This window comes from Lycium barbarum, chromosome 12, assembly GCF_019175385.1.
Source record: "Lycium barbarum isolate Lr01 chromosome 12, ASM1917538v2, whole genome shotgun sequence".
In the NCBI taxonomy this organism is placed as follows: domain Eukaryota; kingdom Viridiplantae; phylum Streptophyta; class Magnoliopsida; order Solanales; family Solanaceae; genus Lycium; species Lycium barbarum.
The window spans coordinates 93,926,035-93,946,207 of record NC_083348.1 but is presented as its reverse complement, the minus strand read 5'-3'; the positions used below and the strand labels follow the sequence as shown (position 1 = coordinate 93,946,207).

Genomic DNA, 20,173 nt, shown 5'->3' with positions numbered 1-20,173 from the left:
GCTCTCCTCGCCATAAAAATGAAGTGCCAATGAAAGAGTAGTACACTTTCTCTCAAGTTCTCATTTAGAATTATGGGGAGAGCTCTTTGGTGTTATGAGGCTAAATCTTGAAAAAAATGTCATACCCATCGATAGAAGATACCAAAATTTCACTCAACAGTATGAGATTAACGACAATTTTAACAACAAAAAATGACTACATGGCTACGAAGGCGGCAAAAATGATTGCTTTGAAGGGAGAAGCCGTGGAGATGCAGTAACGCTCACAAACATTTGGGTATGTGATTAGTATCATTACATATAAATCATATAATATAATTTTATACATGATAAACAAATCGAAGTCTCACAAATTTTTTTCTATTCATAATCTCATATTATACTCTCTTTTTTGTTTCTGTTGAACTTTGACTCGTGATGCCTTTATTTTTAGATTATTGTGTTTATATGTAAGAAACAGATGAAAAGTTGTAAATGATAAAGATGGTTTTTTAAGATATTGTTGTATTAGAAGTTACGTTTTACATTTAGTGCAATTTCAAGGAAAATTGATTTTGTTAATGTTTAGAGGCTAGAGCAATGATTTTAGTTGCTCAGTATGTGCCAAGTTTAGGGGAGAAAGAAGAAAGGAAGTTGAGAAAAAAAAAAGGGGAATTTTACATAAATGACTACACTTTGGGGGTTTAAATTTTGCCACAGCTATAGTTTCAATATTTATATTTCGTAGCTACAGTTACCTCGCTATATTCGAAAAATGGCTCGCTGTATTCATAAAACGGCCTAGCTGTATTCATGAATACAACGAATAAAAAAAATTCAAAAATTCTTTTCACTGTATTCAAGTCATATGTATTCAACTCAACTGTATTCATGTCAAATGTATTCATCTATAGCTACTTTTACATTGTATTTAAAACCGATTGTATACAAAAAAAAATCCCTTCAAAATACACCCCAAAACACATAATTTTGCACTAAAACAATTAATGAATACACTAAAAAACTGAATACAAAGAAATAAATTTCACTATATTCATTTGTATACACTTCAAAATTCACTGTATTCAACAACAACTAACGAATACACTCAACAACAACTAACGAATACACTCAAATACTGAATACAAAAAATAAAATTCAATAGATCTGGAGAAGATGATGACCGAAGAAAGAAGGGGAAAGAGCAGTGCCGATAGTGGTGACAGATCTGGAGGAAAAATGAGGTGGTGTGTCTTAATTCGACCCTTTTTAATTGATACATAATGGCTCATTTTGCTCTTCTCCATGTTCTGGTAAGCTTCCCCAACTTCTGTTTCTTTTTCCTCCATCCTTATTTCTTGAGATCGATGTTCTGGTAAGTTTCCCCAACTTCTGTTTCTTTTTCCTCCATCCTTATTTCTTGAGATCGATAAGAAGGGGAAAGAGCTGAGGATGGTGGTGACGTCGGCCATGGTGGTGGCGGTAAGGAGAGATAAAATGGAAGAGAGAGCAGAAGGGACGTTAGAGAGAGAGAGAGAGAGACAGACATAGAGAGAGTTGTAGACGTTAGAGAGATGAGGAGGAGGAGAGAGTTCTGTATTTTTACCTTAATAGCTAATAAGTGTCATTAACATACAACTTTTAGCTATGAGATGTAATATATATAAATATGTAGTAGAGTTAGTTACGCTATGTAGAATTCCAAAAAAAAAATTAGGAAGGAAAACACGGCTACTAGAAAAGGAAGAACAAAACTAATAAATGAACAAGATAAAGAAACAATAAAAAATCAAAATTTTCTAGCTAAAGATGATAGTCAGGATGAGAAAAGAAATAGACTTCTTTTCAATTCTATGAGGTCCAATATCCTACAGGTCGGAAATCTGCTTAATGAAGTCGTAGTAGCCTTTGTTTTTTTAGTTTTCACATACCTTTTACTTCTCGTGACATGTTAGAACATGAAAAAGCTATTAAAGTCCGAGTACTAATTTTCTACTATCTTTTAAGGGAAGAAATCAAATATTTACACCTACTTTTACCCACTTAAAAAGTAAGAAAGTTAAGTGTGTGAGAAACAAAATGTAATATTTATAAAACTAAATATGGAATCCCATAATTTATGTAAGAAAATTTAAACAATATTATTTCTTTTTCTAGGCTAAAAAATGTTGATAATAAATTCACAACTAAGGATCTCAAAATGAGTTTTGTTAAAATATATTCGCACATATAAAACTATACATTTGTGAAGAGAATGGAGAGGTTAAAAAGCATGTAGAAATTAAAATTTACGGTTTTATCCAAATTTCCATCTAAAAATCATTTCAAGAATTTAGTAAAGTATTTTACAATCGCGCGAAGCGCGAGCAAATTTACTAGTTAATCAATAATACAATTTGCCAAATACATCTAAATTCAATGTCATGCTAAAGAAATCAACCATGCTACTTGAGAATGTTGATATACTTTCTTTAGGTCCAGCCTTGCTATTTTCTGTTTCTTCTTGGACTACATAAAAAGAATTACAACATCTTATTATCTTTAACCTCACATGAACTCAATTCTCAAATCATGAATAGTATTTCCTCAACATAATGTTGCACCATATTAGGGATTGCTCTGGATTTACAGCTCCAATTGGAAACTCCATTTTGAACTTCTTCTGACAAGCAGATAAAAATCCTCTCCAACTGATAAGAGAACTTGTCCTTGGCAATAATTGGCTCTTCTTACTGGTGCATGTGTTCTCTGATCAATAGAGCCAGCTTCTAGCTGAGAACACTAGATACGAATTCCACAAATGAATATGGTAACTATGAATCATGTAGAAATAACATGTCTGAAAAGGGCACGGATTTTTGGCTCCTCATCCCTATATTTTAAGGTGAAGATGGAAAAATTACCAAGCAGCGGTCAAGACCATGCCTCAACATGATACTTGCCTGCCTTTTCCAATGCCCTAAGCCATCTCACTGCAGCTTCCTTTGGAACCCCGCCTTCTTTAGATACAATTTCTTCAAATGCCAACAGCACATCAGAAGGCATTTTATTGGCAGAGCCTGCAACATACACAGCTGCCCCCTCGGTTAATAGATTCCATATTTTAAAGCTTTCCTCTCTCATTTTATGCTGCACATAAACCTTCTGTTGCTGGTCTCTGGAGAAGGCAGCAAAAAAGCCGCCACCGTTTTCTTCAGAAAGGACTCCACCCTTTTGTGAATGAAACAACCAAAAATCTTGGTATAAGAAGTCATTGTCTTCATTTCTACAACCAAAGAAGAAAAGAACAGGAGCAGTTGGACCGGATTGACTCTGAAGGGCTCTTTCCTCCACAAATCCACGAAAAGGTGCACACCCTGTGCCAGGTCCAACTAGAATAAGAGGAAGTGAAGGTGGAGGGGAAGGCAGGCAACCTTTTTGAAACCATGCCGGTACGAGGACTCCTGTTTAGCATAATCCAAAAATCATCATAAAAGAGCTACAAGAGGTGTATGACGTAAATGAGTAAATGAATTAGGCATTGTAATTATGAATTACTCAAAAACCATACTTTTCTGAGGATCAAGCCCAGCTAGCCATGATGAGCAGAGACCGGTGCGCTTCCTCTTATAAGGTGTTGTCCATGACACCACACTAACTGTTAAATGCACTTGGTTTGGATGAGCTGAGTGAGAAGAAGAGATGGAAAAAGCCCTGGTTTTTAGTGGAGGTACCAACTGAACCAACCATTCAAACGGCATCTGAACGGATGGAAAATCCTCCAGTACCTGAAACACAATATGGGAAAGTAAAATATCAAACACTGAAAGAAAAAGAGATAATAACAGCAGAAACAGTTCTATAATTCACTTCCAAATCAAAAAGTAATCTCCTGTGAATCGATAATTTAACCATAAAAAGGCATTATTAGCTAACAGAAGGAGCATTCTATACGAGAGGACCAAGTGCTTTCATGTTTTCGAAAATGAAAACATGGAGTCTGTAGCTTGCTTTATCCCATACTTCAGCTAAAAATAGTGTTGGCTACCTAACTAACATATCAAGCTTCCATTGCTTGCAAGTAAAGGGACTAGCGGAAGATGTGCTCATTCCAATATTTCACATTTAGAGAGTCCAGTTGATTTCTAAACTGAATAACAACTAGAGCTATTTTCTTATTTGACAATCAAGAAGCTGTGATGTGAATGTATGACAGGGTTGATGTTGGCTAACCAGTTTCGCTTCCAAAAGAACTGGGCCAACTTCTTGCTTCTTAGTATGTCTCCTTAAACTATAGTACCTATACATTCCATGAAATAAAAATCTACCATAAGAGAAACCATATTATTGAAGAACCCAACAGCAAGGGGAAATGTCAATGACCACTCAAAGGCAACTTCATTAAAATGGAAATATTCTCATCACCTCAAGTACAGTTCTTCTTTCCTTCTGATTGTAATCATAAAGATCATCTCTTCCTTCAGGTGAGGTAAAATATTGAAGCCTCTCCTTCTCATGTTCGGCAGTGGCAAAATAACTCATAACCTGAAAAGTCAACAATCCAAATGGCTTATCAAATTACAATGACATGTGGTGATAATGCATAACATGCTATTCCACAAGCAGCACAAAGAAGATGAACACAAGATGCATCAGTGAATTCCAGGCACATAACAAAGACAACAGCAGAAGATATTAATTATACATATATTAATTATACAATGTCATGGGATATTACTGGTAAGAACACATAAGAAATTCAGACCTTTCATGTCTTACCTCAAAGAAATATCGTCTAGGGGAAGCTGATGCAACATCCATTGCCAGTTCCACAAAAGTTTTTAATCTTACAGGGACCTTCAATGTGTTTCTCAGATCATGACTTTGTTCATTTTCTTTATTATCTTTAGGCTCAACCTGAAAATATGTTCAAAGAGTAATATAAGAATTAGAGAGTTCATTCATGATAAATTCGACTTTTCAATAGATAAATAGCCAACATTGCAAACCCTAATCTCATCACAAAGAAGGCAAAAAAGGAAATAGACAATATCTGAAATTCCACATTGTATAACAGTCTCATTAGTCATTAACTTATCCAAAGCAAATGAACTTCAGTCACGGGGTTAGCACCATATTTGTTCTAGCTACACTAGGTTGGAGCACCAAGGACTTTGCTGGTTCATTCATGTCACTTAAGCCAGAAGAAAACACACTATCCTTTTTCTTTTTGTTTTGAAAATACAAGATCTTTAAATTTCATACTTTCATGTCAAAAGCAAAACTAGTGTAGTGGACCTCTAACTATGGATACCCTGAGCTGACAAGGTCTTTCTCCAAAATAATATAAATTGATTGGAACTCCTTATTTACATAAATGTATAAGTGATTTTAACTCCTTATTTACATAAATGTAGAAGAAGTAGCTTTAACTGTACCCCTTTAATTTTATTCTTTTTCGATATGGTATTGCAGTACCCAAACTCCCTACCCTGGAGTCCCTTAATGTTCCTTCCCATTTGCTCCCTTGGTTACCCAAATCCCAACATAGAGGTGCAGGGTCTTTGCCACTAGGGTATCGCTCCCTTGTCTACCGTGTCCCAAGTCCTTTACAATACTTGTACACTTCTCTTTCAAGTTACGCTTTAACACTTTTTTTTTTTACAGGTAAATTTGGATGTTCTTAACACTTCAAAATACTTGCAATCCACATGATATATTAACATGGAAATGTAAATCGTGTTCCATAAAAAATTGCACAACAAAAACCTTCAAAGATGCATGAATACAAAATAAAGTCTAGGAAGAAGATCTGAAGGAGAGCAGGGTACTAGTGACAGCCAGAGAGTCAAGAAAGTAGACAAGTACATACTTGGATGTATGACTCAGGGTTCAAATTACAGCGCTTTATGAAAGCATCAACAGCTGCAGCATCTTGTCCAGGGAGAATATGAACAACATCACCAACCTCATACTCAATATTCTGAGATTACAAAGGAAATCATCAAATGGATCATATAAGGTGAAAGGAGTAAAGAGATACCAGAATGTACAACATGACTTACAGATGAAACAGCTTCAAATTCAAAATGGCGGACATCTTTCCCAGAGTCAGCTTTACTTAACGGATCATTTTTAACCTACATCAATAGAGTGAATTAGAACGGGTATATCTGCCTACAGAAGAACCATCACATTAAGGAGAAAAGATCTTACACCTCGAAGAGAGAGAGAGAGAGAGAGAGAGAGAGAGAGAGAGAGCATAAAAGCATCCTTCTGAAATGCGCATAAAATATAGAACTGCTTTGTAAAAAAAGAGGACTCATTTCAGAAAACGCTCTTCTCTATTGATTAGTGTAATTTATTGACTACAGGATTACACTTATTTTAAGTGAAGCAAAGCAACCACTCGTTGTAGCACTGTTCCTTTGTTCCAAGTCATGTTGGAGCTTCTTTTTTTTTTTTTTTTTTTTTCATGTTGGAAATTTGATAACTCATACCCTATTTCCTGCAAGTTGAGTTACTTCTACATCTTTAAATCTTATGGCTTAAAATAGCAGTTACAGAGGCGTAGAATCATATTATGTTGTAGATTCTCTACTTTTTAGTATACTGCTTGTCTACGAGAGATTTAACATTGTTACTACAATTAATCACCTTCTCCAAAAAAGAAAGGTAGCAGAAGATACAGAGGCAAAACAAAATGGTAAATATGGTTCTTCCAACATTTTGGCACAATTGATTTGTGTGAATTGTAAAAGGAATTTCAGGAAGGGATATATTCTCACCATGTGGATGGGATGGAGTGGTACTCTACGCTTGCCTATATACTACTCCCTCCTTTTCAATTTATGTGAACCCATTTGACTGGGCACGAAGTTTGAGAAAGAAGATAAGACTTTTAAACTTGTGGTCCTAAATGAGTCACATATATTTTGTGTGGCTATAAATCATTGCATAAAGGTAAAGTGTTTTCAAATATAGAAAGAGGTCATTCTTTTTGGCACGGACTAATAAGGAAATAGGTTCACATAAATTGAAACAGAGGGAGTATATAGTAAGCTTGAAGGATTTTCGTGTGTGATAGCTTTAACATATTCAAACCAGTGGAGGCAACATCTTCTTTTTAGTGGGTTTTTGGTGGCATATTTTTCAGTAAGTAATGATGTGCACTTCTCACAAGGAAAAAAACAATTATATATCTTGTTGATGTAGTAGTTTAGAATCTATCTTAATGTAAAAAAATAAAGTTCCTCGATTGAGTGACACAAGTTTTTATATATTCAAGGATGACATCAAATATATCACATTTCTGTTGGAGCTAAGAGACGCCCAGTATACTATGCACTATCAATTTGTCACAATCACTTCAAAACCTCCATTATAGACCTTCCTGGTTAAGGACATCAATAGATGATTTTAAGTAATAAACTTCACTTTTGCTTGGTACAAACCACAAGTGGATCCACAACCGAACTCCCTGTTTCAGAGATTAGGAGCTCTTCAACTTCTGCAGGCGACAGCTCCAGTGCATGCACTGGCACATAAATGTATATAGAGGTCACGTACCATTTTCAAGAAGCAATCAGGGCTGTGCTTTCCAGAAAGTTTTCCTGGCAATATGAAGCGCGTGCTCTCAATCTGCATCTCAAGGAGCTTAGAATCTGCAATTTTCACCGCTTTTATCATTATTACATGTTGAGAGACAACTACCAGAAACCTTTAGGCCAATAAAGCCATACAACAAATAGTGAGAAGCACAAACCTATTCAAAAACCAAATAGTGGAAATCACAAGGAACAATATTTAGATGCACTCATGCATCAAAATGATATCAAGAAAATGATTTTCCAAAGCTTTAATGACAAGATAAAAGTAAGAATCTCATGGTACTCCTGATTGAAGCTACCGCAGAACAAACTACAGAGACTTATGGATGAGTTCTCTTTAGTATTGTACAAGATTTTAGAGATACATACTGATCTTTCCTTTTAGAGGTAAGTTTCTATATAATCCGGGTTTATAAATTCTTTAACGACTGATATTTTATCGACATAACTACTGCTTCCTTTTTTCAAACTGCTCTATCATGACTTATTCGCTTTCTTTAGTTTCGTTTTCATTTTGCTTTGAACTACTTGTGCTTATCTGACCTTTTCTCGTCGTGTTTTCTCTTGGGCCGAGGGTCTTTCGGAAACAGCCTCCCTATCTTCCGAGATAGGGGTAAGGTCTGCGTACACTTTACCCTCCCCAGACCCCACATTGTGGGATTTCACTGGGTATGTTGTTGTTGTTGACTGATATTTTATTGACTGTCAGCCAGAACTCTAAACCTACAAGAACCTGAAGATGAAAATGAACGTTGATTCCTCAAGTCCAATTTAGTAAGTTACCTGGGGTAGATGAAAACTTTAAAGTCCCTTCATCAACATCATGATATGTAATCTGTACTTTAGGTTGATCCATCAAACTCATATTTGAAGTCATGAATTCTGGACCTTTAGGGAATAATTTCGGATCTTTTTGGTATAAAGCCTTCCACAAGGTGCACATCCAAGGATCCAGAGCACCTTCATACCTGCAAAAAGAAATCGATGCATCTATTAAACCTTTCAATAGAACAGCTGCTAAATAACAAGACATTCTTCTGGGTGCCCATGATAACCAGATGAATGGCATTATAAAGTGAAGAGAAGGCAAATAGCAGTTCGAACCTCGCTCAATAATAGGCCACCTCTCTACCCCCTCCAACCTCCCTCCCTAGGGTTGGGCGTTCGGTCGGTTCGGTTTCACAAATTCGGTTCGGTTTTCGGTTTGTAAAAAATGGGAACCGAAACCGAACTGAAATAACTTCGGTTCAATTCGGTTTTTGCAATTTCGGTTCGGTTTATTCGGTCGGTTTCTTCGGTTTAGATATGGATGACATAGTTGAGCATCAAGCCGATACTTCATCATTCCAGAAAATCCTAATAGAGCTAGGTGTGAGACAGTAGAAGTGTTGACTACATAATAATCACTTCATCAAGCCAAAATACAAATTAATGCAGTGGCAGAACTTTTCCCCACATTTCACTTAAGTCCTCTATTACTAGTATTTCTTGTTTATCAGCCAACATCTTCTCTACTGTAATCCAAGAGATATGACAGAGGGAATGGAGATTATAAGTAGTTCCTACTTATCAAACTTTGTCGTATCACATCTTCCTACCACTAACCAACAAGAGTTTTTTATTCACAATTTGCAATGTTAATGTTACTAAGATAACACCCATTGTCACAAGAAAATATGCTAATGGGTGTTCTAAGATACATTGTTGAGGAAATTTATTAAAAATCTACAAGGAATTGTACAAGGAATATATAATATATGTTTCAAGAAAAAAGTGGCTTGTTAAAATTCGGTTTTTTCGATTTAACCGACTTAAATTTTGCATAAACCGAAAACCGAACCGAATTGTTGAAATCTTATAAATTTAAACCAAACCGGACCGAATAAACTGAAACCGAAATTAACTTCGGTTCGGTTCGGTCCGTTCCGTTTTTTCGGTTTGAACCATATTATGCCCAGCCCTATCCCTCCCCCTCTAAATTCTACTTGAGTATTTGAAGAAATTAAGAAGAAACGAGGAAAGAGGAGTATTCGACATAAGTAGGTGAGCCTCACCAGAGCAGTAAAGCTATTGTAGTCTAAAAAGAAGCTTCAACACATGTATTCCACCTCAATCACTGAGAGAGCAATGCCTTCTGGATTCTTAAATTACCATATCCTACAAAACTAGGAAGATAAAAGATCCTAACATGTAATTCTTTTAGATCTGTCTCCTAAAGAATTAGATAGAAGAAATTTGATGCCATTCAATCCCTGTGGTTTAGTTAAATAAATGGAAAAATAATCATCCTGTACATCACATTGGATTCTCCTCCTTAACAACTTTAAAAGACGATGAAAAAACATGCATCTGGAGGACTGTTTGGACAGAAGGAAACAAAAGATGCTTTGAAGATGGTGTTAACTCAATCCAAAAGATCAAGCTTAATTGCATAATTTTGCTTTTTTATCGTTACTTAGTTTTGTTTAGTTTTGGTGGAAAGGAATTTGTAGATGAGGCTGAATCACAGTTAGCATTCATGAAATTCCTACAGGAATAGAAGGGAATACTTTTGCTTTATACTATACCTGTAAAGAACTGTCAGCACCATCTTAGTGCCATACACTATAATCCTACTTTCTCCACAAAAGAAAAACGCAAAAGAAAAATAAAAAACAAAAGATGATGAAACAACACAAGAAAAGGACAGGCTAAACAGGAGAAGTAATGAAATTCAGATCCTATTTTGTTATGAGTGGTTTGCTGATTCAACCAATCTACAACACAATACATGCAGAAACAGTGCAGAAGGGCAGATCTTCATGCAGGAATTTCTGCAGATGATCAGGCAAAATAAATCTACTATTCGTCTACAAGATTAAAGCATAACAATACCCTGAAGGGTGCTGATCATCTCCCAGACCTCTTTCCACCATTGCTGTCGCACCAAGATCTGAAAGTCTTTTGTCAAGTTTCTTTGCAACAAACTGCATCAATAAAATCCACACATCAAAATCCAAAGATGGAATACGTAATTGCAAAAAAGTAAAAGTTTTCTCAAGAATAAATACTTGGTGGGGAAACACCAGACAACAAGCAAAAAATCATCCAGAAACACATAAAGCACAGAAATTGACCAGGATCACTACATGTCTTTGTTATAAAGAGACTAAATATATCTTATGGGAAGACAACGTTGGAAAGTAATTCCTATCAAAGAACTGATGAGCCTAAAACCCGAAGAGACGGGCCAGATGAGTTACATGAGTTGTTAAGAACCCATATATGGACTTCACTACGGAATCCCAATGAAATTGAAATTATAGACATCAAGTTTCTCCGGGCGAACTGAACCAGTTGAAACAAATTTTCAAATCAGACTGAGTTTCGTTCACAAAATCTTATGCTAAAATAGCAGTGAAACCATGAAGTGGGATTATTAGGTAGAGTCAGCGCATACATTATATTTCTGGTAGCTCGAATCGCCCAAACCAAACACAGCATAGCTGACTCTGCTAAGCCAATTCTGGGTAAGATTCCTTCGCAAGAGAAACTTCCAAAACACCTACAAGAAAGTTAAAGAAAACAAGTAATAAAGGTTCAAATATGTACAGACATGTCTCCAGGTATCAAGAACATAGATAAACAGACGAGAAGCTTAACAGAGGCAATAACAAACAAACCTTAATAGAATCAGGGTTGTCCCCTTGACCTGTAGTTGAGACCACAAAGATGACAATTTCCTGGTCCGGTAGAGAACTCTAACAAAAAAGAAAAGAAAAGAAAAACGTGATTGACAGTGGAAATTCCAAGTGTGCGTGCCAGATAAATTGGGAGTAACAATTACGTACTAGAAAAGTGAGTTTAAGATAGAGGCATAATCACATACAGGGTCAAAATCGTCAATGGAGAGGACGGAGACAGGGCATCCTCTACGCTCAGCTTCCCTGCCAACACGTTCAGCTGCGTCAATAGCATTACCAGTCTCAGATGCATACAAAATCAATACCTTCTTTCGCTTCTCCATAATTTGAAGCTTCGTCTCATAAAAATGGAGTCTTGACGACTAATGGGCACTTATGCTTAAAAGTGACCCTTTTTCAGCTTAATCCAAACGGGCTCTAGTTTATACGAGCGTCGTCAAAAGCTTTGCTCGATATTAGTTAACAAAAATTTCATATCCGTATTTTAATTATTTTTTGTATTGAGATATCATGGATGATGTAATTGAATAAATTAAATGAAATGCGGTATTGTAAGTGTTAATGGAATAAATGAATAAAACAATTATGATTTGAAAATAAATAATTAAATTCAGATTTTAAAATGAATAATTAAATTGGGGTGATGAAGCAAATTACACACGCGGATGAAATGGATAAGTAGTTAAGTACCACGAGTGAAATGAAGTACATAAATTAACAAAATTCAAACACACAGTTTTACGAACTTCAAACAAAAATGTTTTAAGTCAAATTTCAAATATATAAATGATTAAACTTTGAGATTACAAAGAAAATATTACAAAAATATCTAACATTTTAGTAATTTCTCTTAATAGCACACTGGTATCATCATTTCTGTTATGAAATGATAGTGGATGTCCATTAGTTAAGATAGTGGTCATTAGTTAAGACAGTGGACATTAGTGGAGATAGTGTTGATGACAAAGTCATGATGGTATTGCCATGTGAGCCCATATGACCATCATTGTATGAGGCTATATATATCCATTCATCTGTTGATGGATAGTACAACAAAAATTAGTAAAACAAAGTATTCTTCGTTTCTCTCTCTGTGTGTGAGTCATACTACTTACTTATTTTAGTGGTTAGTTTTATTTTATAACACGTTATCAGCACGAGACTCTACCGTCTCAAGAAATTCTTGAAGGCTAAGGTAATATTTTTATTCTCTCTATTTTATGGCTAACCTTACAAAACTCGAGTTCGTTGCCCTTGATATTTCAGGTAAGAACTACCTATCATGGGTACTAGATGCTGAAATCCATCTTGATGCTATGGGTCTTGGAGACACCATTAAAGAAAATAATAAAGCATCCAACCAAGAAAATGCCAAGGCTATGATATTCTTGCGTCATCATCTTGATGAGGACCTAAAAATTGAATATCTTACTATTAAGAATCCACTCGTTTTATGGAAAAACTTGACAGAAAGGTATGACCACCTGAAGATGGTCTTCCTCCCAAAAGCACGACATGAATGGATCAATCTAAGGCTACAAGATTTCAAATCAGTTATGAAGTATAACTCTGAGATGTTCAGAATTACTTCTATATTGACACTATGTGGAGAAAAGATTAGTGATTCTGATAAGCTGGAAAAGACGTTCTCCACTTTTCATGCCTCGAATGTGCTCCTGCAGCAGCAATATCGAGAGAAAGGTTTCACAAAGTATTGTGATTTGATTGCTCATCTTCTTGTGGCTGAACAAAATAATGATTTGCTGATGAAAAATCACGAAAATCGACCTACTGGCGCTGCACCACTCCCCGAAGTGAATGAGGTGTATGCCCATTACTCCAGGCGTGGAAAAGGTCGTGGCCCCGGTCGTGGTCATGATAATAGTCGTGGTCGTGGTCGTTATAATGGTCAAAGAAGAAATTATTTTCCTGGTGTTAATCACTCTTCAAAGAAAAATCACCACCAAAAGGGGAAAAAGAAGGATGATAGGCATGAAGTTCCAGAAGCACGTGGCTCAGAAAACAAATGCTATCGATGTGGTGGAAGTGGACACTGGTCACGTACCTGTCGTACGGCAAAGCACTTGGTTGAGCTTTATCAGGCATCAATTAAAAGAAAAGAGAAAAATCTCGAAGCTAATTTTATCTCTGAAAATCAAGTTGACATCACACACTTGGATGTAGCAGATTTCTTTGAGCATCCTGAAGGAAAGATAAATCACTTGATTGGTCATGGTTCTGTGGTTAGAGATGATTGAGTTGTTTATTTTAATCTTTACTAATCATAGTAGTTGATGAATAAAAAACCATGTGACAGTGAGTAAGATTACTATATTTAATGCAATAGTACAATATCATTATTTATGTGTTAATTGAATGTAGTTAATGCATAGTAGGAGTACGCATATATTTTGTGATATTAATAAAAGATATTACGTTTGCAATGGTTTAAGAATGTTATATCATTAATAAACAAGTGAAGTTGCACAATTATTAAATTGAACTATGACACACTTAGAAAGAGATGTTAGATACTTTTGTATATGATATAAGACAATTGGTAGTTTACAAGCAGTTTTATTTTATGTACTTGCTTTACGCCTCGTAAATGCTTATTTTTCCTAACTAGAGAAAAGGAAATTATGGGTACAGTACTATTTATAGCGATTGTTTACAGCAACTCTGTTAATCATAATTTTTAATTTCGAGTCCTTATTTCGGCATAAGAAATTTTTGGTTATCCACAGAAATGTGTTATTAAATTAGTCTGTTGACCTAATAAGTTAAGTAAATATCCTAAATGATATATTGACTTGGATTATTATATTGAAACGTTGTATTGGTATGTAGTTTCATTTGTTTGTACAACTTTGGTTTGTATTTAGTTTACTGGAATTTCTAATACTTAGTATTTATTCTGCTTTGTTTATGTCATTTCATTCGAAGATATGGATAACTCTCAAAGTAAGTTTGGATTAAAATCCAATTATGAAGACATATGTTTGATTGATTCTGCTACCACACACACGATCTTCAAGGACAAGAAATATTTTTCTCATTTACTTATGGGTAAGGCAAATGTTAATACCATTTCTGGTAGTACTAATTTGATTGAAGGCTCCGGAAGAGTCGCCATAATTTTGCCTAAGGGAACAAAACTCATTATAAAGGATGTCATGTTCTCTCCTAAGTCCAGAAGGAACTTATTAAGTTTTAAAGATATCCGTCAAAATGGATACCATATTAAAACAATGGATGAGATGAATCTTGAATATATTGGTATCACCAAGGATGTCTCTGGCCAGAAAGTTGTTATAGAAAAGTTTCCTGCTTTGTCTTCTAGCTTATATTGGACAAAAATTGGAGTAATTGAGGCACATTCTGTCGTAAACCAGAAGTTTATGGACTCCAATATGTTTGTACTTTGGCATGATCGATTGGGACACCCTGGATCTATAATGATGAGACGAATTATAGAAAATTCAAATGGGCATCCATTAAAGAACCTGAAGATTCTTTTAAACAATGAATTTTCTTGCCCTTCTTGTTATCAAGGCAAGTTAATTATTAGGCCATCACCTACAAAGGTTGAGTTTGAATCCCCTGGATTTTTGGAACGTATACATGGGGATATTTGTGGACCAATTCACCCCCCTAGTGGGTCATTTAGATATTTTATGGTCCTAATAGATGCTTCTTCTAGATGGTCTCATGTGTGCCTACTGTCATCTCGCAACCTAGCGTTTGCGAAATTATTGGCACAAATAATTCGATTACGGGGAAATTTTCTGATAATCCGATAAAGTCTATTCGCCTTGATAATGCTGCAGAGTTTTCATCCCAAACATTTAATGATTATTGTTTATTAATTGGGATAAGAGTTGAACATCCTGTAGCTCATGTTCACACTCAAAATGGCCTTGCAGAGTCATTAATTAAACGTTTGCAGCTGATTGCAAGACCATTGCTCATGAAAACGAGGTTGCCCACGACAGTCTGGGGTCACGCTATTTTGCATACAGCAACACTCGTTCGTCTCAGACCGACAAACTATCATAAATTTTCTCCGTTGAAATTGGTTTTGGGTCAAGAACCTAATATATCCCATCTAAGAATTTTTGGATGTGCCGTATATGTGCCTGTAGCACCACCACATCGCACCAAGATGAGTCCTTAAAGAAGATTAGGAATATATGTTGGGTTTGAATCGCCCTCCATTATTCGCTACCTTGAATCATTAACCGGAGATTTGTTCACTGCTCGATTTGCAGATTGTCAATTTGATGAGACAATTTTCCCAAAATTAGGGGGAGAGAATAATGAAATAAAAAGGGAAATTTTGTGGAATAATTCATCATTGTCTCATCTTGATCCACGTGCTTCTATTTGTGAGCAGGAGGTTCAAAAGATTATTCACTTACAGAAAATAGCAAATCAAATGCCAGACGCATTTACAGATTTGAAAAGGATTACCAAATCACATATCCCTGCAGAGAATGTCCCGATTCGGACTGATGTCCCTGTAGGACCATCTACTAGTGTCATAGCAAACGAGTCCAAAGCACGCCAGAAGCGTGGTAGACCATTGGGTTCTAAGGATCGAAATCCTAGAAAAAAGAAAAACAAATGGTCAAGATGACACTACGAAAGAACCTCACAAAGAAATTCGAGATTTGAGCAATAGTGATATTCTTGAAGAAATCAATGAGCCTGAGACTCAAGAAAATGAGGAAATATCAATTAATCCAATTAATGTTGGGACTAATTTGAATAGATTGGAAATAAATGTGGATTATGTCTTTGCCTATAATGTTGCAACAAGAATTATGCAAGATAGTGAAAATCTTGAACCCCAATCTGTTAAAGAATGCCAAGAAAGACGTGATTGGACAAAGTGGCAAGAGGCAATTCAATCAGAATTAAACTCACTTACCAAACGGGAAGTTTTTGGACCTGTAGTCCAAACACCTAATGGCATTAAACCTGTTGGTTATAAATGGGTTTTTGTGCGAAAAAGAAATGAGAAAAATGAGATACAAAGATATAAGGCACGCCTTGTTGCACAAGGATTTTCACAAAGGCCTGGTGTTGATTATGAAGAGACATACTCCCCTGTTATGGATGCAATAACATTACGCTATCTCATTAGTTTCGTTGTCCATGAGAGACTTGAGATGCATTTGATGGATGTAGTTACAGCCTATCTATATGGATCACTTGAAAATGAAATATACATGAAAATCCCTGAAGGATTTAAGATGCCTGAAGCATGTAGTTCAAAGTCTCGGGAAATGTATTCAATTAGATTACAAAGATCATTGTATGGTTTGAAGCAATCCGGGCGCATGTGGTATAACCGCCTTAGTGAATATTTGTTAAAGGAAGGCTATACAAATGATGCAATTTGCCCATGTGTTTTTATAAAGAAAGTAATATCGGAGTTTGTTGTACTTGCTGTATATGTTGACGACATAAACCTTATTGGAACTCCTGCAGAGCTCAAAAAGGCAATTAATTATTTAAAGAAGGAATTTGAGATGAAAGATCTTGGAGAGACAAAATTATGCCTTGGTTTGCAAATTGAACATTTGAAAAATGGCATTTTTGTCCATCAATCTGCCTATACAGAGAAAGTGTTGAAATGATTTTATATGGATGAAGCACATCCATTAAGTACTCCGATGGTTGTTCGATCACTTGATGCGAATAAAGATCCGTTCCGACCTCAAGAAAAGAATGAGGAAATTCTTGGTCCAGAAGTACCATATCTTAGTGCAATTGGTGCACTAATGTATCTTGCCAATACCACAAGGCCTGACATAGCATTTTCAGTTAATGTGTTAGCGAGACATAGTTGTGCTCCTACAAGGAGACACTGGAACGGAATTAAACACATATTGAGGTATCTAAAGGGGACTATCGATTTGGGCTTATTTTATTCTAGCAATTGCAGTCCCGATCTTGTTGGTTATGCCGATGCAGGGTATTTATCTGACCCGCATAAAGCTAGATCTCAAACAGGCTATGTATTTATTTGTGGGGGCGCTGCCATATCTTGGCGATCTACAAAGCAGTCTATTGTGGCTACCTCATCAAATCATGCTGAGATAATAGCTATTCATGAAGCTAGCCGTGAAGTTGTGTGGCTAAGGTCAATGATACATCTCATTCGAGAAAAGTGTGGTTTGAAATGTGATAAAATACCCACAATCTTATATGAAGATAATGCAGCATGCATTGCCCAATTGAAAGGAGGTTTCATAAAAGGAGATAGAACGAAGCATATTTCACCAAAGTTATTCTTCACACATGATCTGCAGAAGAATGGTGATATTGATGTGCAACAAATCCGTTCAAGTGACAACCCTGCAGATTTGTTCACCAAATCTTTACCAACTTCAACTCTTGAGAAGATGATATTCAAGATTGGAATGCGAACACTCTGACATCTGAATTTTGGTCTTTGTCAGGGGGAGTGAAATACGTGTTGTACTCTTTTTCCCTTAATCAAGGTTTTGTCCCATTGGGTTTTTCTTGGTAAGGTTTTTAATGAGGCAGCTCTCAAAGCGTATTACTAGATATGTGTACTCTTTTTCCTTCACTAGGACTTTTTCCCACAGTTTTTTTTAATAAGGTTTTAACGAGACACGTCATCTAATTAATGGACATCCAAGGGGGAGTGTTATGAAATGATAGTGGATGTCCATTAGTTAAGATAGTGGCCATTAGTTAAGATAGTGGACATTAGTGGAGATAGTGTTGATGACAAAGTCATGATGATATTGCCATGTGAGCCCATATGACCATCATTGTATGAGGCTATATATATCCATTCATCTGTTGATGGATAGTACAACAAAAATTAGTAAAACAAAGTATTCTTCATTTCTCTCTCTGTGTGTGAGTCATACTACTTACTTATTTTAGTGGTTAGTTTTATTTTATAACAATTTCAGCATTCTCTTGCCACATTTACGACAATCGTAAAGTCCCGTAAGTTTTAGTTTTTCTTCTATTGTATGGCATAATTTTAGAGAGAGATCACGTCTAAATATTAAACAAGTAACAGTTACGTCTTAAAAGCTGATGAGTTCCAAAAGAGAGTTAGGGACCTCGGAAAATTTTTGAGTTCTAGTTAAATTCTTAACCATATAATAGTAGACGAGTTTATCATCCCAAACTTAAAGCATATTGTAGTCTACTTCCGTCTTTTCAAAATCAAAAGGCGAAATATGAAAAACGAGAGAGGCTATTAAGACTTTTTATTTTATAGTTCAAGGTTTTATTTGCGTCTACATTTATTCAAGAGACTAGGTGAGATTATGTTGATAAGTTAAAAAGTTGCCTTAAGTGTCAAAATAATCGAATCATGTGATAACAACCTACGTTCAAGTGACTCTTATGGCATAAGCGAAGCTTAGGCTGCATCTCTGATCTCTATTTAGAAAAATCATTTAACTCATACACAATAGCTAACACTGTGAAGTACATTCATGGAGAACATCGTTACAATGGAAAAATCTTAACCTCACGCAGCACTAGAATAGTTATTCAATCTTCAACAAAAATTGGCATACAATGTCAACAATAATACCGCCTTTACATAAACCTATTGTAATGACCTTTCCTATTTTGGTGTCTGTATTTTAACTTAAATATACAGCCTACAGTGCCATCAAAGGCTTTTAAATGTTTCCTGCCAATCATATAGGGCTAATAGAGACCCTGGACTTTTGGAGGCGATTGAACGTGGTCATCATTTTTTGTCAAGGCTCACTTGTGCCTTACCTTCTTAATTTTTAGAGGACTGCTCGGACAAATCTATATTGGGACCTTGGTCTTCGTTTTCCGCTTTTCTCTCCTCATGGTGATCCTTGAGTGAGGTTATGTCTCTCATATCCTTCTCCTCATGGTGATCCTTGAGTGAGGTTATGTCTCCCATATCCTTTTCCTCATGGTGATCCTTGACTGAGGTTATGTCTCTCATATCCTTCTCCTCATGGTGATCATCAATTGCAATTTGTTCTTTCATATCCTCATTAAGATCACCAAGTAGCATGCTTTCTGTTTCAGCAGGTTGAAGATTCGGCAAAGCACCTTCATTTGTTTCACTAGATTCTGCTCTACTGCTATGAGGATCCTCATAAGAGGAATCATGTGCTTTTACATCTTCAGCATGTTCCCCGAGTTCAGAAGACAAATTGCCACTGGTTCTCTTTTGGACCTCCAGGTTTTCACATGTTTCAGGGCCTTCTCCTACCTCAGACTGAGAATCAGGCAAGATCACATCATCATGGCGCAACGCTGCTCTATCCATCTCAATGTGGTGAGCATCTGATAACTTGTCGTCATGGAAGCTATCTTGGGAACCATTAAGCTCCTGTGTCTGGTTGCTGCTATCGGCATTGCCCAACAGAGTCTTATCGTCACTACCCATTTGATTTTCAGCAGCAATTTCTCCTACCTCATTCTCAGGTGTTGGAATAGTTTCTCCCTTAAAGTCACCATCTGAAATTGTGTTTTCAACCGAGTGAGAATCCTGGAAGTCAGTTTTAGTTGGATCAACTTCAGTAGTGGAAGGAAAAGACTGAAAAGTATCCCAATCATCTTCTTCCTCTTCCTCGGAATTGTCCTCCACCTCTTCTCTGCAAGCAGCTGAAACAATATTTTCCTCTTTTTTAGATTCCTCTATTTTTGCAGGCAGCTTGATACTTAAAGACGGTCCAGTGGAACTGACTTGTTTCTGATTCTGGTCTTGCATCACAGAAGCACGTATTATATCCTGTAAGCATAACATTAAATATGTGAATCTCTTTTTGGTTTCTGCTAAACCAAAACTGTATTACTCATATTGAGCCACTCAATACATGCATAAAATTATAAACCCTTTGAGGACATTGCTTATTGCCAGACTTCTAATGT

At 36.1% G+C, this 20,173-nt stretch overlaps 2 protein-coding genes across 5 annotated transcripts in view; both read right to left on the bottom strand.

Annotated features, from left to right (window-relative positions):
- Positions 1–2,266: 2,266 nt before the first annotated feature.
- On the bottom strand, positions 2,267–11,763 carry LOC132621171 (NADPH-dependent diflavin oxidoreductase 1). Of its 4 annotated transcripts, XM_060335334.1 has the most exons (13): positions 11,437–11,763; positions 11,231–11,308; positions 11,008–11,112; positions 10,443–10,534; positions 8,352–8,536; positions 7,528–7,622; positions 6,024–6,098; positions 5,831–5,941; positions 4,738–4,875; positions 4,384–4,503; positions 3,530–3,746; positions 2,883–3,422; positions 2,267–2,760 (listed from the first exon to the last, which is right to left on the bottom strand). In XM_060335334.1, exons 1-12 carry the CDS (start codon positions 11,572–11,574, stop codon positions 2,893–2,895), a joined length of 1,884 nt encoding a protein of 627 aa, XP_060191317.1. In that variant the 5' UTR covers positions 11,575–11,763; the 3' UTR covers positions 2,267–2,760; positions 2,883–2,892. The 4 variants fall into 4 exon arrangements, with proteins under 4 accessions (XP_060191317.1, XP_060191316.1, XP_060191318.1 ...); XM_060335333.1 differs by having other exon boundaries at positions 2,267–3,422; XM_060335335.1 differs by lacking the exons at positions 10,443–10,534; positions 11,008–11,112; positions 11,231–11,308; positions 11,437–11,763 and adding an exon at positions 9,623–9,720 and having other exon boundaries at positions 2,267–3,422.
- Positions 11,764–18,719: 6,956 nt separating this feature from the next.
- The window catches only part of LOC132622445 (protein SWEETIE), a 31,878-nt gene continuing 30,424 nt past the window's right edge, over positions 18,720–20,173 (bottom strand). Inside the window, exon 48 of the mRNA XM_060337046.1 lies at positions 18,720–20,033. Coding sequence (XP_060193029.1) covers positions 19,044–20,033 — 990 coding nt within the window. The 3' untranslated portion in view covers positions 18,720–19,043. The remainder of the gene's footprint in view (positions 20,034–20,173) is intronic.

Bases quoted from the DNA above. Each gene is read 5' to 3' on its own strand.
- LOC132621171 (XM_060335333.1), bottom strand. From the start codon at position 11,574: ATGGAGAAGCGAAAGAAGGTATTGATTTTGTATGCATCTGAGACTGGT. The intron at 11,309-11,436 runs GTATGTGATTAT...CTTTTTTGTTAG, and splicing joins CCATTGACGATTTTGACCCT to AGTTCTCTACCGGACCAGGA. The intron at 4,504-4,737 runs GTAAGACATGAA...TTGACTTTTCAG, and splicing joins CTAGACGATATTTCTTTGAG to GTTATGAGTTATTTTGCCAC.